General features: G+C 40.2%; 1 protein-coding gene across 6 annotated transcripts in view; it reads right to left on the bottom strand.

Annotated features, from left to right (window-relative positions):
• The window catches only part of THG1L (tRNA-histidine guanylyltransferase 1 like), a 35,453-nt gene that overhangs the window by 5,638 nt on the left and 11,826 nt on the right, over nt 1–17,989 (bottom strand). The window contains exons 1-2 of one of the 6 annotated variants that reach the window (XM_040443323.1): nt 1,292–1,735; nt 388–564 (exon numbers count right to left, since the gene is read on the bottom strand). In XM_040443323.1, coding sequence (XP_040299257.1) covers nt 388–564; nt 1,292–1,629 — 515 coding nt within the window. In that variant the 5' untranslated portion in view covers nt 1,630–1,735. Of the gene's footprint in view, nt 1–387; nt 565–719; nt 1,048–1,291; nt 1,736–17,989 lie in introns of those variants that run through there. The other 5 variants (XM_040443316.1, XM_040443339.1, XM_040443331.1 and 2 more) reach the window with 5 other exon arrangements.

Here is a 17,989-nt window from a genome sequence, read left to right as displayed (position 1 = left end):
ATAAAAGATAAAAGTACAGGGGCGCCTGGGTGGCTCAGTCGGTTAAGCGTCCGACCTCAGCTCTGGTCACGATCTCGCGGTCCGTGAGTTCGAGCCCCGCGTCGGGCTCTGGGCTGATGGCTCAGAGCCTGGAGCCTGCTTCCGATTCTGTGTCTCCCTCTCTCTCTGACCCTCCCCCGTTCATGCTCTGTCTCTCTCTGTCTCAAAAATAAATAAACGTTAAAAAAAAAAAAATTAAAAAAAAAAGATAAAAGTACAACAGTCTAAACAGGAAATATACATTCTGCAGTTGGCTTATTCCATCTGCAGTCTGTAAGGCACCAATTAAAAAAGGCAAAAACCAAATGCTGACAGGAAATATTCTCAAGAGCTAGGACATGGAATTACCTGGCTCTTCTTTTAAACCAATTGCTTTTCCGCTTGAACACAAAGCTGTACTCATCACTCTGTCCATACGCAATCACAATATCCTCCAGTTCTGTCATTACAGTCTGGGCACATTTGGTCATCAGGTGGAGAGCACGGCTGTCATTAGGTTTTGCAAAGTTGTGTTTCTCAGCAAACCTTTATAGAGGGAAAAGGGCATGAATGGAAGAGAGCTTACAACCTGACTTATTTAAGAAGTCTACTTTATTCTCGCCCTGACCAACTGAGAAAAAGGGGCATAATTGCTAAGTCTCCATTCCCTGTTCTGCGAAACGGAGATAAAGTATACTTACTTCACAGGACTGTTGTGAAGATTAGAGGGAGGTAACAAATATAACTATGCCTGGCTCCTTGGAAATGCTCAACAAGTGATAAGAACCATTATTAAAATAATACTTTTAAGAATTAAATTCCCATCTTTCTGTTACATTTCTTTTTTATTTTTCCTCCCGCGTATGGCTAGTTACTGATAATCAAAGAACATACTATAAAGTATTGCCCACAGCAAGATCTAAAAAGGTCTCTAAGCAGTCTGCCTTCAAATAGAACTAACTAAATAGCCGGGCAACTGGCTGAAGAGCTGAAATGCTGCACTGGGGGACTGACTTTTTCCACCAGGGCCTTGCTAACAGGTCTTAGCTCAAGGGCGCCGCAGGCCAGCTGCTCATCACAAGAGCACTCGGCCTCAGTTTAACTACTCAGACCGCGCCTTCAAGCACCTGGTAGCTAGCGCGTAGGGTGAGGCTCAATGCCACGCGCTCATTGGCTGTCGCGTTACCCGGTAACCAAGAGCTGCCGCCACAATTGGCGTTCCATTCCCCGGAAGCCCTGGGGCACCTTGCTGCCTCAAACCAAACTCACTCACCGATGGAAATTCCTGCCGTCCAGCCGCACCACCACCCAACAGTGGGCCAGGCAGGTGTCGTCAGCCTCGAAGTTCCGCACGTACTCGAACTTGCTCTTTGCCATGGCCGCCCCCAATTTCAAGCACCGTCTCAGAGTAACGGAAGTGACGGCCCAGCAGTCGCGAACTTTCACATTGCATGCGGACCACATTCGCCCCGCGGAGGGAAGGACCAAGAAAGCCTCGCCCCGGAAGTTCCTGTGTCTCTTAGTGGCCGCTCTAGCTGTAGTGGAGGTCCTCATCTCTCGCCTCTCCTTGTAGTTCTTAATCCACTTCCGGGAGTGTAAGAAGCGTTCCATTGCACCTTTTGTACTGCACACGGTTGTCAGATTTTCTCCTCCGTCATGCAGCAAGTCACTTTCACGAAGTGAGATTTTGTAAAAATTTTCTTTCTGACCAAGTTTGAAGGTTTAGTTGTGATTTTTTTTTCTTTCTAAATAGCATTTATTAACTTGCAGAAAATATGGGATATACCGGAAAATATAAGAAAATACTTCCTATTTCCCCTCTCCCTTCAAAGCATTGTGAATGGTTTCTTCCAGTCACTTTTCTCTTTGTATTTGTATTTGTACACAGGGAACACACAAAATTGTAATCATACACCTATGCGATTTTTGTATTTTCCACTTAAACCTTGAGCATTTTCCAATGTCATCAAATATTCCAAAGGGTGATTTTAAAAAGAAAAATAGGATTTTATTCTGACACACGGGCCTACTAAATTAATTCACTCAACTTTTGCACGAAGACCCAACCTTTAATTTCTTTTTGCTGGTAGATAATAGTAACATTAAACCCTAATATTTTTTATGATGCTTTATGATTTATAAAGCTCTTTTGAATTCAGTACGTATTTTTTTATCCTCAAGAAAATTTTTCAAATAATATAAAAGAATATATGATGAAGTCTCTCACTGACTCCAAACTCTATACTTCAGACAATGGCTGTTGCTAGTTACTTGTATATCCATCCAGGAGTAGATAGAAACATATATCTACATCTGTATCTAAATCTCTCAAACTGTTTGAAGGCAACATGAAGAAAGGAAGGATGTGAATGTCATGAATTTATGCCCTGGCTCTGCCACACATTGACTATGTGACCTAACATAAGTTACTTTTTTTCTCAGATTTCCCCTTTGTTAAGTGAAGACACCAATTCTTCCCTTGCTACCCTCTAAAGTTATTGTGTGAGCATTAGAGAACATGATGGGTAGCATTTGTGGTATGGATGTACAGACACACTGGTATAATAATATTCCAAGGTGATGTTAATTTGCAACCAAGATCAGGAAGCACTTAGAGGAACAGGTTAAAACACACCAGGAGGAAATAGACAAATTCACAATGTAGAATCTTATATAAGATTACTGACCTGACTTCTTAAAAATAAATTTCATGAAGAATAAAAAAAAAGAAAAAATGAAAGGAAGGAAGGATGGGAAAAGGTAGGACACTGTTTCAGAATGAAACGGATTTAAGAAACATAAAAACAAAATACAATGTGAAAATCTGGAATGTATACTGGCCTGAAAAATATTAAAGGTAGTTCTAAATCCACTGGGAAAACATGCAGTTAAAAACAGCTCTAGATTTCAGTGGTTTACAAACAAACATTTATTTCTTGCTCAAGTCACTCAGGTTTCTGGCTTGGCTACTGCTATGCTCCAGGCAGATGTTCTGATTTATGTGTCTTCTTATTCCAAAACTCAGTCAATGATTCAAAAGGCTTTTGCACCATAGGGGAACATCTTGCTGTTCACATTATGTTTGCTAAAGCAGCATAACAACAGAGTCAAGTGCAAAGATTGCAGGGCAGGGATGTATTATCTTCCCACAAGGAACGGAAAAGTGAATAATTTTGAACAATAATGCAATCTACTGCAACTGTTCATTAGTTGATATTAGGGAATTATTGTTAATTTTAGTGGCACAATAATGGTAGTGTGCTTAGGCAGGAGAATAACTTTATTTTTAGTTTTTAAATTTATTTTTAAAATTTACATCCAAGTTAATTAGCATATAGTGCAACAATGATTTCAGGAGTAGATTCCTTAATGCCCCTTACCCATTTAGTCTATCCCCCCTCCCAAAACCCCTCCAGCAACCCTCAGTTTGTTCTCCATATTTATGAGTCTCTTCTGTTTTGTCCCTCTCCCTGTTTTTATATTATTTATGCTTCCTTTCCCTTATGTTCATCTGTTTTGTATCTTAAAGTCCTCATATGAGTGAACTCATATGGTATTTGTCTTTCTCTGACAGACTAATTTCACTTAGCATAATACCCTCTAGTTCTATCCACATAGTTGCAAATGGCAAGATTTCATTCTTTTTGATGGCTGAGTAATACTCCATTGTATATGTATATATATATACCTATATATACATTGTATATATATGTACACACATATATATATACACTGTATATATATGTATACATATATATACATTGTATATGTATGTATATATATATATACACGTGTGTGTGTGCCTGTATATATATGTATGTATGTGTGTGTGTGTGTATGTGTGTGTGTATATATATATATATATATATATATATATATATACCACATCTTCTTTATCCATTCATCCATCGATGGACATTTGGGCTCTTTCCATACGTTGACTATTGTTGATAGCACTGTTATAAACATTGGGGTGCATGTGTCCCTTTGAAACAGCATACCTGTATCCCTTGGATAAATACCTAGTAGTGCAGTTGCTGGGTCGTAGGGTAGTTCTATTTTTAATTTTTTGAGGAACCAGCAGGAGAATAACTTTAATCTTAGAGGATACCTGAAGAAAAAGTGGCAAAATATTAACATTTACTGAATCTAGGTGTAGTCATATGGGTATTTATTATATTATTTTTTCTGTTTTTCTACATATTATGCATTGTGTCACCCAAAAAGATATGTTGAAGTACTAACCCAAGATACAGTGATGTAACTTTATTTGGAAATAGGGTCTTTGCAGATATAATCAATTAGGATGAGGTCACTAGGGTGGGGCCTTAATCCAATATGACTAGTGCCCATATGAAAAGAGAAAACAGAGGCACACAGAGGAAGACCACCAAGTAGAGAAGAAGCCAGAGATTTGAGTGATGCATCTATAAGCCAAGGAAGGCAAAGGATTGCCAGCCATCATCAGAAGCTAGAAGAGAGGCGTGGAAATGGGTGCCATCATTATTCCCATTTTAAAGATGTGGAAATTGAGTAGAGAGAGGTCCAGTAATTTGCCTAAGGTCACAGATCCAACAGGTGGTGATGCAAGAATTCCAAACCAGGGGTGCCTGACTGGCTCAGTTGGAGGGCATGCAACTCTTGATCATGAGGTTATGAGTTCAAATCCCACATTGGGCAAAAAGTGCACACACACACACACACACACACAAAGAATTCAAACCAAGCATTTTAACTACAAAGCCCATGCTCTTAGCTACTCCTCAGTATTATCTCCCCTTCTCTCTCTCTCTGTCTTCATTCACCAGCGTTACAATAGTTACTGCCTGTGTCAACCCAGCAGAAAACAACCAATTCAGTACTTCACTGAGTCTTCAAATCAAAAGGTACATGAATCATCCAATCCCTTAATTCTCAAACATAATTTATTCATATACAGCCTTTGTGAATTTTGTCATTTCCATATATTACCTTAGTTAGAAATATTTTTCTTTATGCCAATTCTCTTCATTTTAAATCTTTTTATTGGAAATGAACATACACGTGCAAAAGTACACAAAACATGATGTAACCAGTACTCAGTCAAGAAAGAGAACATTGTCAGTTGCCAGGAATCCATATCAATTATTATTACCTCTCCTTTCCAGAGCTAATGGCCTTCTTAACATCTATAACTTTTTTATGTTCATTTTTTAAAGTTATCTCTCTGCCCAACACGAGGCTCAAATTCACAATCCCAAGATGAAGAGTTGCATGCTCTACTGACAGGAAGCCAGGCACCACAGTTATGTTTGTTTTTGGACATTACATAAATGAAATCTTGCAGTACATATTCTTTGGCATCTGGTCTCTTTGGATCAACATTATGTTTGGAAAATTCAACCAAGTTGCAGAGTGTAACTGTAGTACATTTATCTTCATTCTTCCATAGTATCCGATTGTATAACTATACCAGTTTATCCACGGTATTATTGAATAGATATTTAGATTGCTTCCATTTTGGGAGTGATTATGAAAAACACTACTCTGAACATTCTTGTACATGTCTTTTTGTGTACACATGCCTGAATTGGGTATATACCTAAGACTAGAATTTCTGTGTCATGGAGAATGCATCTGTTCACTTTTGGTAGATAATGTCATACTTTTTCCAAAGTGTTTTTACCAATTTCCATTTCTCCAAATAGTATGTGACTTGCTCCATATCCTCACCAACACTTGATATTGTTAGTTTTCAAAAAGATTATGCTGCATCATTCTAACTTATATGTAGTAGATCTTTCAAGGAGTATATTTCCATGATGATTAATAATGTTTAACATTTTTTCTTACACTTATTGGCCACCTGGATATCCTTTGTTGTGAAGTATGTGTTCAAGTCTTTTGCACAGTTTTTCACTCACTATTTAATATTTCAATTAAGTATTTGAAAGAGAAATTATTTGAAAGAGAAATTATCTGAAAGAGAAATTCTGTCATTACCATAAATGGAAAATTAGCATCACATGTCAACAATAGAGGGTGACAATATATTAAGATAAATGCAATTCCAGGATAATGCTCATGCTTTGTGGTAGGATTTTTTGTTTTCTTTTTCATTTTGCCAACAACGAAAAGGAAGCGCTGAACATTACCAGACATTCTCAAAGTCATTCACGAAGCTAGTTGCAAAACTTGATTTGATTCAGAGTTCCCTTTCCCTTCCAATGACTGATAAAAACCTGGAGAAGAAGGGACAGGTCAAAAGCCATAACAACTTTCCTGAGGTCTCCCCCAGGTTTATCAGTTAGCACCAGGGACCATTCATTAAATATCTACTCTGTGCCAGGTCCTATGGTCATATATTAGCCACATTGCTTTGGCTATCTGATTTATTCTGCACAGTTGTTCATTGAGGGTGGGTTTTCCAGTGTTGGTGTGTGGCTTCTACCCTTGATAGCTGGAGCTCCACCATTATATCTATGTTCCAGGAAGGAAGAAGGACAAACGGGAAGATAGCAAAGCTCACACCTCCAAACCAAATCACGTCTCTTTATCAGGTTTTTACTAAAGCTGCACAACTTCTGCGTATATATTTTGAGCCTTCCTCATCTGCAGTGGAGCCTGGGAAATGTAGTTCTTTTAGCTGGGCACTTGGCCATCTCCAATAATATAGGATCTTTCTTTCTTTTCAAAAAAGAAGGGAGAATGCTATTGCACGGGCAACTGGAAGTTTCTGCCACAAAAGCCACTAGGGGTTATAAAGGGGTAGCCTAACAGGCCCTGCACCCTGAACTCTAACTCCCAGCCTGCTCCCCCTACCTCCCTCAGCCACTTTATATAAAAAAAAAAAAAAAAAAAAAATCAGGACACCTCAGTGACTCGGTTCAGTGTCTGAATCTTGATTTTGGCTCAGGTCATGATCTCAGAGTTGTGGGATCCAGCCTCACATCTGGAGTCTCAGGTCTGGGAGAGGAGCGGGTGGGGGGGGGGAGTGGGGGGAAGGGGGAGGAGGGGGAGGAGGGGAAGGAGGAAGAAGAGGAAGAGGAAAATGAGGGAGGAGGAGGAGGAAAAAAAGGAGGAGGAGGATGAGAAGAAGAAGAGGAAGAGGAAGAGGAGGAGGAGAGGAAAGAGAGGGCAAGGGGGAGGGGGCAAGCGGGAGGAGGGGGAGATGGGTGAGGAGGGGAGAAGGAGAGGAAGAGGAAGAGGAAGAAGGAGGTGGAGAAGAGAAAGAAGGAGAAGGAGAAGGCAGAGAAAGAAAAAAAAGAGACAGATGATTGGTTGGAAATTCCAGGGGAGATGTTACATTCTTCCCTCCCCATACTTCCCTCCACCACCTGCCTTGAGTTCCCCCACTTCCCATCCCCAGAATAGGTGGGGGAACTCGAAGCAGGTGGTGGAGGGAAGTATGGGGAGGGAAGTTGGGGGAGGCTTCAAAGGCAGGCAAGAAAGGAGTACTAGTTCCTTACTTACCAGCTGGGGACCTGAAGAATTTTCCTGGTGCTATCACTGTAGCAGGATATCAGGAGAGTTACTTGGAGGTCCTGATAAGTATCCCTCTCTTGCTCCCCTTGAGTTTTGGGTATATGTGAATGTAGAGACCAGTGACTACACCATATTTGGAGGTTTCTGGAGCAGACTAGGCCAGTGTATGAGAAGGATCAGCAATGAGGCATGCCTGAAAAAATGACAGAGATACCTCACTGCAGTCCCCCTCAGCCTTTGTCGTGTGTGGGGGGGTCATCATCATCACTGGTTCCATAAGAAGCAGCTCAGAGGTTGGGGTAAGGGGGGGACAGGAACTGGGAATTGCCTTGAGCCCAATGTGCAAGTAAAAGTCATCCCTCCTATAGAGGGTCTGAAGACAGAGAGAGCTGGAAGGGCCAAGAGGAGCTATATGTTCCTCTCTAAGGATCCTTGGAAGATCATCCTGGTGCTAAAAATGGCCCCAGGATAACCATGCACCATGCCAATGTAGGAAGAGAGAAGACTTCCCACCACAAGGTGGAAGGTCAACTATGTAAAAAGGCCTCTGCTTTGCCTACACCCCAACCCAGCCCTCAAAGGGAATTAAATTTTGAAAAGAGGAGGGTGATGCAGAGGATCTCAGAACAAGATTGTGGCTCCCACCTCCATTCCAGGTTGTTGGAGTGGGACCAGAATGAAAGAGCAGGGTCTTCCACTCTAAGCCCCTTGAGTAATAAGCATGGCCTGTACTGGGGGTGGGGTGGTGGGGGCACTTGTCACAAAAAGATAAATACTGTATGATTCTGGAAACTCAGTGAGGTATGTAGTCAAGTTCATACAGAAAATAGAATGATTGTTGCTAGGGAATAAAGGGAGTGGGGTAAAGGGAGTTATTGTTTAATGGATATAGGATTTCAATTTTGTAAGATGAAAAGAGTTTGGAGATTGGTTGCACAACAGTGTGAATGTATTTAACACTACTGAGATGTACACTTAAAATGTTAAGGTGGTAAATTTTATGTTATGCATATTTTGCCACAATTAAAAAAACCTAAAATCCTGCACACAACAGATATTTGTAACCTAACTGGACAATGATTTCTATTTTTAAAAATTTCTATTACTTAGAAGATCACTTATCACTGAAGCTGACAAAATAAAAATAATTGCCTTTGGTGTGGAAGTCATATTCCAATTTTTCTTCCCTAATGCTGACTCATTTCATTTGTACTAAGAGCAACATTATGTAAATGAAATTCAGGGTGGAAGGGGGTAAGAAGAAGGAATAATTTGTCTCTAAAGTCTCCTTTTCTGTTCTAAACCACTCTAATCAAATTTCTGGCTGGGAGTAATGTATACACTTCCAGGAATAGACTGCCTAGCTCTATCATGGTTTTGAGGCAGATAAAAATACCACTACATACCAGGATTTACATGGGTGTAAAGTTTAGAACTATTATTCTAGAATAAATTCATGATTACCAGGGCCTTGAAATTGCTATAATATATTTGCTCTGTATTTTGATATGTAGCTTACATAGGTCAGAGTGAATGGATTTTATTTTAAATAGTCATCAATTATGCCTTTAAATGGACATGCTTTGTCAACTACCTCGTCTTTCTCTACTTAGTAGAAGTTCCAGAAGTCATGAGGATCTGGTCACTGGAGGGCTTAGAAAAAGACATTAGGAAAACAGAAAGGGGGAATTAGATGTATGTTTCCTAGTCCACTTGACCTTGTTACCACTTAATCCCACAAATTTACTCATTCATTAAACTAGTATTTCTTAATTTCCTACCATGTACCATGTTCACTGGGATGCAACAGCAAACAATACAGCTATGGTGCCTACACAATGGAGTTCACGGCAAGTTGAGGAAGACAGACCTTAAACAAAGAGTTTCACAAGTAACTGTTGGACTACATTGTGTTCAGTGTTGTGAAACACGTTGCAGGCCCTGCCCTGACTGGGCAGCTGAGCATGGTCCATGAAGTTTTATCTGAGGAAGCAATATTTAAATTATGACCTGAATAATGAGATAAAAAGACAGCTTGCTTCATATGTTCCTGGAATTGTGGAATTGTTGAATTTAATGTTGAATAAACATTTTGCCAAAAGATTTTGCTTGTATAACATTTTGGAAAAGAATCCAGAGTAATATGAGTTTCCATACCATGGATCAGCCATTTAAAAAACACATATTGGGCACCTAAAATGTGTAAGGGCACTGGGCAAGGTACTGACTGGGAGGATATAATAAATAACAACAACAACAACAACAACAACAACAACAACAACAACAACAACAGTAATTAAAAAAAAAATGCTTTCTAAGTGTAAGAAACTTAAGAGTTTCCAAACCATAGTCTCATACATTATCCTATTTTTTCCCTTTCAATGAGTCTGTGGAAGGCAGAACAATAATTCTCTCCATAAGAAAGGAAACCAACTTTGTGGGAACTGTTTAAATGATTTGCCCAATGTCTCATGGCTTCCAGAACCAGGATTAGAACCCAGTCCTTCTTTTTTTAAAAAAAAAATTTATTTATTTATTTTTTATTTATTTTTTTATTTATATATGAAATTTATTGTCAAATTGGTTTCCATACAACACCCAGTGCTCATCCCAAAAGGTGCCCTCCTCAATACCCGTCACCCACCCTCTCCTCCCTCCCACCCCCCATCAACCCTCAGTTTGCTCTCAGTTCTCAACAGTCTCTTATGCTTTGGCTCTCTCCCACTCTAACCTCTTTTTTTTTTTTTTCCTTCCCCTCCCCCATGGGTTCCTGTTAAGTTTCTCAGGATCCACATAAGAGTGAAACCATATGGTATCTGTCTTTCTCTGTATGGCTTATTTCACTTAGCATCACACTCTCCAGTTCCATCCACGTTGCTACAAAAGGCCATATTTCATTTTTTCTCATTGCCATGTAGTATTCCATAGTGTACATAAACCACAATTTCTTTATCCATTCATCAGTTGATGGACATTTAGGCTCTTTCCATAATTTGGCTATTGTTGAGAGTGCTGCTATGAACATTGGGGTACAAGTGCCCCTATGCATCAGTACTCCTGTGTCCCTTGGATAAATTCCTAGCAGTGCTATTGCTGGGTCATAGGGTAGGTCTATTTTTAATTTTCTGAGGAACCTCCACACTGCTTTCCAGAGTGGCTGCACCAATTTGCATTCCCACCAACAGTGCAAGAGGGTTCCTGTTTCTCCACATCCTCTCCAGCATCTATAGTCTCCTGATTTGTTCATTTTGGCCACTCTGACTGGCGTGAGGTGATATCTGAGTGTGGTTTTGATTTGTATTTCCCTGATAAGGAGCGACGTTGAACATCTTTTCATGTGCCTGTTAGCCATCCGGATGTCTTCTTTAGAGAAGTGTCTATTCCTGTTTTCTGCCCATTTCTTCACTGGGTTATTTGCTTTTCGGGTGTGGAGTTTGGTGAGCTCTTTATAGATTTTGGATACTAGCCCTTTGTCCGATATGTCATTTGCAAATATCTTTTCCCATTCCGTTGGTTGCCTTTTCGTTTTGTTGGTTGTTTCCTTTGCTGTGCAGAAGCTTTTTATCTTCATAAGGTCCCAGTAATTCACTTTTGCTTTTAATTCCCTTGCCTTTGGGGATGTGTCGAGTAAGAGATTGCTACGGCTGAGGTCAGAGAGGTCTTTTCCTGCTTTCTCCTCTAGGGTTTTGATGGTTTCCTGTCTCACATTCAGGTCCTTGATCCATTTTGAGTTTATTTTTGTGAATGGTGTGAGAAAGTGGTCTAGTTTCAACCTTCTGCATGTTGCTGTCCAGTTCTCCCAGCACCATTTGTTAAAGAGACTGTCTTTTTTCCATTGGATGGTCTTTCCTGCTTTGTCAAAGATGAGTTGGCCATACGTTTGTGGGTCTAGTTCTGGGGTTTCTATTCTATTCCATTGGTCTATGTGTCTGTTTTTGTGCCAATACCATGCTGTCTTGATGATGACAGCTTTGTAGTAGAGGCTAAAGTCTGGGATTGTGATGCCTCCTGCTTTGGTCTTCTTCTTCAAAATTACTTTGGCTATTCGGGGCCTTTTGTGGTTCCATATGAATTTTAGGATTGCTTGTTCTAGTTTCGAGAAGAAGGCTGGTGCAATTTTGATTGGGATTGCATTGAATGTGTAGATAGCTTTGGGTAGTATTGACATTTTGACAATATTTATTCTTCCAATCCATGAGCAGGGAATGTCTTTCCATTTCTTTAAATCTTCTTCAATTACCTTCATAAGCTTTCTATAGTTTTCAGCATACAGATCCTTTACATCTTTGGTTAGATTTATTCCTAGGTATTTTATGCTTCTTGGTGCAATTGTGAATGGGATCAGTTTCCTTATTTGTCTTTCTGTTACTTCATTGTTAGTGTATAAGAATGCAACTGATTTCTGTACATTGATTTTGTATCCTGCAACTTTGCTGAATTCATGTATCAGTTCTAGCAGACTTTTGGTGGAGTCTATCGGATTTTCCATGTATAATATCATGTCATCTGCAAAAAGCGAAAGCTTGACTTCATCTTTGCCAATTTGGATGCCTTTGATTTCCTTTTGTTGTCTGATTGCTGATGCTAGAACTTCCAGCACTATGTTGAACAACAGCGGTGAGAGTGGGCATCCCTGTCGTGTTCCTGATCTCAGGGAAAAAGCTCTCAGTTTTTCCCCGTTGAGGATGATGTTAGCTGTGGGCTTTTCATAAATGGCTTTTATGATCTTTAGGTATGTTCCTTCTATCCCGACTTTCTCAAGGGTTTTTATTAAGAAAGGGTGCTGGATTTTGTCAAAGGCCTTTTCTGCATCGATTGACAGGATCATATGGTTTTTCTCTTTTTTTTTGTTAATGTGATGTATCACGTTGATTGATTTGCGAATGTTGAACCAGCCCTGCATCCCAGGAATGAATCCCACTTGATCATGGTGAACAATTCTTTTTATATGCCGTTGAATTCGATTTGCTAGTATCTTATTGAGAATTTTGGCATCCGTATTCATCAGGGATATTGGCCTGTAGTTCTCTTTTTTTACTGGGTCTCTGTCTGGTTTAGGAATCAAAGTAATACTGGCTTCATAGAATGAGTCTGGAAGTTTTCCTTCCCTTTCTATTTCTTGGAATAGCTTGAGAAGGATAGGTATTATCTCTGCTTTAAACGTCTGGTAGAACTCCCCTGGGAAGCCATCTGGTCCTGGACTCTTATTTGTTGGGAGATTTTTGATAACCGATTCAATTTCTTCGCTGGTGATGGGTCTGTTCAAGCTTTCTATTTCCTCCTGATTGAGTTTTGGAAGAGTGTGGGTGTTCAGGAATTTGTCCATTTCTTCCAGGTTGCCCAATTTGTTGCCATATAATTTTTCATAGTATTCCCTGATAATTGTTTGTATCTCTGAGGGATTGGTTGTAATAATTCCATTTTCATTCATGATTTTATCTATTTGGGTCATCTCCCGTTTCTTTTTGAGAAGCCTGGCTAGAGGTTTGTCAATTTTGTTTATTTTTTCAAAAAACCAACTCTTGGTTTCGTTGATCTGCTCTACAGTTTTTTTAGATTCTATATTGTTTATTTCTGCTCTGATCTTTATTATTTCTCTTCTTCTGCTGGGTTTAGGCTGCCTTTGCTGTTCTGCTTCTATTTCCTTTAGGTGTGCTGTTAGATTTTGTATTTGGGATTTTTCTTGTTTCTTGAGATAGGCCTGGATTGCAATGTATTTTCCTCTCAGGACTGCCTTCGCTGCGTCCCAAAGCGTTTGGATTGTTGTATTTTCATTTTCGTTTGTTTCCATATATTTTTTAATTTCTTCTCGAATTGCCTGGTTGACCCACTCATTCGTTAGTAGGGTGTTCTTTAACCTCCATGCTTTTGGAGGTTTTCCAGACTTTTTTCTGTGGTTGATTTCAAGCTTCATAGCATTGTGGTCTGAAAGTATGCATGGTATGATTTCAATTCTTGTAAACTTATGAAGGGCTGTTTTGTGACCCAGTATATGATCTATCTTGGAGAATGTTCCATGTGCACTCGAGAAGAAAGTATATTCTGTTGCTTTGGGATGCAGAGTTCTAAATAGATCTGTCAAGTCCATCTGATCCAATGTCTCATTCAGGGCCCTTGTTTCTTTATTGACCGCGTGTCTAGATGATCTATCCATTTCTGTAAGTGGGGTGTTAAAGTCCCCTGCAATTACCACATTCTTATCAATAAGGTTGCTTGTGTTTATGAGTAATTGTTTTATATATTTGGGCGCTCTGGTGTTCGGCGCATAGACATTTATAATTGTTAGCTCTTCCTGATGGATAGACCCTGTCACTATTATATAATGTCCTTCTTCATCTCTTGTTACAGCCTTTAATTTAAAGTCTAGTTTGTCTGATATAAGTATGGCTACTCCAGCTTTCTTTTGGCTTCCAGTAGCATGATAACTAGTTCTCCATCCCCTCACTCTCAATCTAAAGGTGTCCTCAGGTCTAAAATGAGTCTCTTGTAGACAGCAAATAGATGGGTCTTGTTTTTTTATCCATTCTGATACCCTATGTCTTTTGGTTGGTGCATTTAATCCATTTACATTCAGTGTTATTATAGAAAGATATGGGTTTAGAGTCATTGTGATGTCTGTATGTTTTATGCTTGTAGTGATGTCTCTGGTACTTTGTCTCACAGGGTCCCCCTTAGGATCTCTTGGAGGGCTGGTTTAGTGGTGACAAATTCCTTCAGTTTTTGTTTGTTTGGGAAGACCTTTATCTCTCCTTCTATTCTAAATGACAGGCTTGCTGGATAAAGGATTCTCGGCTGCATATTTTTTCTGTCTAGCAAACTGAAAATCTCGTGCCAACTCTTTCTGGCCTGCCAAGTTTCAAAAGAGAGATCGGTCACGAGTCTTATAGGTCTCCCTTTATATGTGAGGGCACGTTTACTCCTTGCTGCTTTCAGAATTTTCTCTTTATCCTTGTATTTTGCCAGTTTCACTATGATATGTCGTGCAGAAGATCGATTCAAGTTACGTCTGAAGGGAGTTCTCTGTGCCTCTTGGATTTCAATGCCTTTTTCCTTCCCCACTTCAGGGAAGTTCTCAGCTATTATTTCTTCAAGTACCCCTTCAGCACCTTTCCCTCTCTCTTCCTCCTCTGGGATACCAATTATGCGTATATTATTTCTTTTTAGTGTATCACTTAGTTCTCTAATTTTCCCCTCATACTCCTGGATTTTTTTATCTCTCTTTTTCTCAGCTTCCTCTTTTTCCATAACTTTATCTTCTAGTTCACCTATTCTCTCCTCTGCCTCTTCAATCCGAGCTGTGGTGGTTTCCATTTTGTTATGCATTTCATTTAAAGCGTTTTTCAGCTCCTCATGACTGTTCCTTAGTCCCTTGATCTCTGTAGCAAGAGATTCTCTGCTGTCAGCTATACTGTTTTCAAGCCCAGTGATTAATTTTATGACTATTATTCTAAATTCACTTTCTGTTATATTATTTAAATCCTTTTTGATCAGCTCATTAGCTGTTGTTATTTCCTGGAGATTCTTCTGAGGGGAATTCTTCCGCTTGGTCATTTTGGATAGTCCCTGGCGTGGTGAGGACCTGCAGGGCACTTCCCCTGTGCTGTGGTGTATAGCTGGAGTTGGTGGGCAGAGCCGCAGTCAGACCTGATGTCTGCCCCCAGCCCACCACTGGGGCCACAGTCAGACTGGTGCGTGCCTTCTCTTCCCCTCTCCTAGGGGCGGGATTCACTGTGGGGTGGGGTGGCCTGTCTGGGCTACTTGCACACTGCCAGGCTTGTGATGCTGGGGATCTGGCATCTTAGCTGGGGTGGGTAGGCAAGGTGCACAGGGGCAGGAGAGGCAGGCTTAGCTTGCTTCTCCTTAGGTGATCCACTTCAGGAGGCGCCCTGTGGCAGCAGCAGGGAGTCAGATCCGCTGCCAAAAAAAAAAATTTTTAATGTTTACTTATTTTTGAGAGAGAGAGAATACAAGCAGGGGAGGGGCAGAGAAAGAGGGAGACACAGATCTGAAGCAGGCTCCAGGCTCTGAGCTGTCAGCACAGAGCCTGATGTGGGGCTCGAACCCACAAACCGTGAGATCATGACCTGAGCTGAAGTCAGACACTTAACTGACTGAGCCACCCAGGTGCCCCCTTAACTGACTGAGCCACCCAGGCGCCCCCTAGAACTCAGTCTTTCCAATGCCAAGTCTAAGTATTTTCCACTCTACCACCTTGCTTTGCTATGTTTTAAAGGAACAAACTAGATAGCTGTTGTTTTTGCCTGCCCAGCATCCCTCTTTCTGTCTTACGGCAATGGCATCCCAACTGTCTTTCCCCCACCAGACCATTTGGTTTATGTGGAGAATACGCTATCTGACATTTGTTCCAGGGTAAGCACATGGTCAAGACCACGCTAGTGTCTCAGTGTGAGTTAGAAAAAGGCCCCCTCTCCTGCAGACATAGTTGTGCACCGGGCAGAGGTTTGGTAAGTGTTCTCCACACTGGATTTAAACCTCTGCTTGTCCTCTCTGTAGTGACCAACCTGCACAAATATGATGACCTCACCAATAACTGAGACCTTACCAGTAAGGTTCAAAGATGTGCACCTAACCTAAGCCAGGTCATTGAGACAGTCTGACATTCTGCTAGAATGACTAGGAAAATCAGATTCTCTTCCTATTAGAAATGCTATACTGGTGATCACGTTGCCTTCAAGACAAAAGAGGCTGCCCATTGATTAGGCCTATACAAAAGGAAAAAATCTGAAAAATACAGAAAACAACTTCTGATGACATTGAGTTGAGCATTGCGCTTAGAACCAGTGCACAGAGTGCTGCTCCTAGACCCTTACAAGTTCCTGGAGAGCAGGGACCTTGCTTAATATTTTTCAAAGCTGTATCCTCTGTGCCTGGAATAGTGCCTGGCACATAAGAAGCAATCAATAAATAACTGCTGAAAGATTAAGCCAGTAAGTTCCTTTTTTGTATATGAACTTGGGTTTTTAGAAACCTCAATTCATTGGGGGGTGTAAATAAATAACTTCTTTTTTCCCAATAACCGCTCTCTCACCTTCTCCTTTATTCATGGTTAGCAATTCCCTTAAAGAATCTTGGCTAGATCCCATACTTCCCAGTAGGTGAAATGTATTAATGTTGGTATTAAAACATTGGTCAAGAGCACTGTGCTCCTCCAAATGCAGGCCAACTCTCTCCCTCTCAGTCCTATTCTTCTATCAACTCAGTGCGAAGAGGTGATTATAGCAGGCCTGGTTCTGGCTTCTTTAGCAAGCCCTTCAGGGAGGTAGCTAGCTTAACAGGGGCTTATGAAACTTAGAGGTGGGCTACTTCACACTTAATGTTCTCAGCTTTGGGCCTTTGGTATAATTTAAGAACAACAGGAAAAATCACACCCAACATCTTATTTAGCAGTTTGAGTTGGATCAAAAGCAATTCACATAGGAGAGATGAACTTGAAAGAGAATAGGATGACCTTTGGATAAATTCAGGACTATGAGTAATACATGCAAGGTAGACTGAGGTACGTGAGGAGACTGACAAAGAGACGGAACGTACGGAGTGGAAAACAAACTATAAGAGACAACATCAGACTTGAGGATATCAGGCACGAGGTAAGGACTTTAGCCTTGCTCTATCTAACAGTGTTTTAGGAAAATTAATCTGGCTATGGCAAGAAGGGTACATGAAAGGAAAAAAAAAAACCCAGGGGAAGCTAGGCCAACAGAGAATCTATTTTAACACTTCAGATATGCAGTGCTGACTAAAAGGAAGACAGGGATGAAGAAACAGAAAAGAATTTGGCATCCATAAAATGTTCTGAGGTCCTAAATCACAAAGATTTTTAATCCTTTTTAGAAAAGCCAAGGCATTAAGATATCTTGAAATAATTACAGATATTATTATTGATACGGAGACAGAATCATGTTCAATGAAGTATAAATTCCACCATATAACTAGGAGTTATTTATAGGGCTGCATCTTGAATGTTCCATAACGATTTGGCCCTGAATGGGCCATAAGTTGGTAGTGAGTTGATACAGGCAGATATATTTCAATTTATTTTTTTCCAGTGACTGGGCTGCTTTACTGAAGAAAGGAATTTGAAATCTTCATGCCTATCTAAAAGTGGAATCTGGAATGTGAACTGACTTTCTATATAGCTTACACTGTTACTCATTCTTAAGTGATGGAAATTAAAGGTAAAAGAAAATCCAGTAAGTAATTTGCTTAGGAAGGATTATTTCCTAATCTGAGTTCAATGAGATCTTCTTTTTCATTTTAACAAAGGAAAAAAAAAACCTGCATAAAAAATACTACTACCTATGCTTAATTTTTATTACTGGTTCTGGCTAATTGGGGATCAAAAGTGGTTCCTAGAACACTCATACACAGAATTTCACCTCTAAATATTTCTGACATAGCTTGCCTCTGTTTCTGTGGAGAAACATAACATTGAGAAGAGAATTCAAAGGATTTCAGAGACTGAACCACACTGCATCACTGACACTGC

The sequence above is a fragment of the Herpailurus yagouaroundi genome, unplaced genomic scaffold (genome assembly GCF_014898765.1).
Source record: "Herpailurus yagouaroundi ecotype Mexico unplaced genomic scaffold, PumYag 29, whole genome shotgun sequence".
NCBI lineage: Eukaryota > Metazoa > Chordata > Mammalia > Carnivora > Felidae > Herpailurus > Herpailurus yagouaroundi.
Note: the sequence above shows the minus strand (reverse complement) of the source record. Positions and strands in the feature narration are given on the sequence as shown.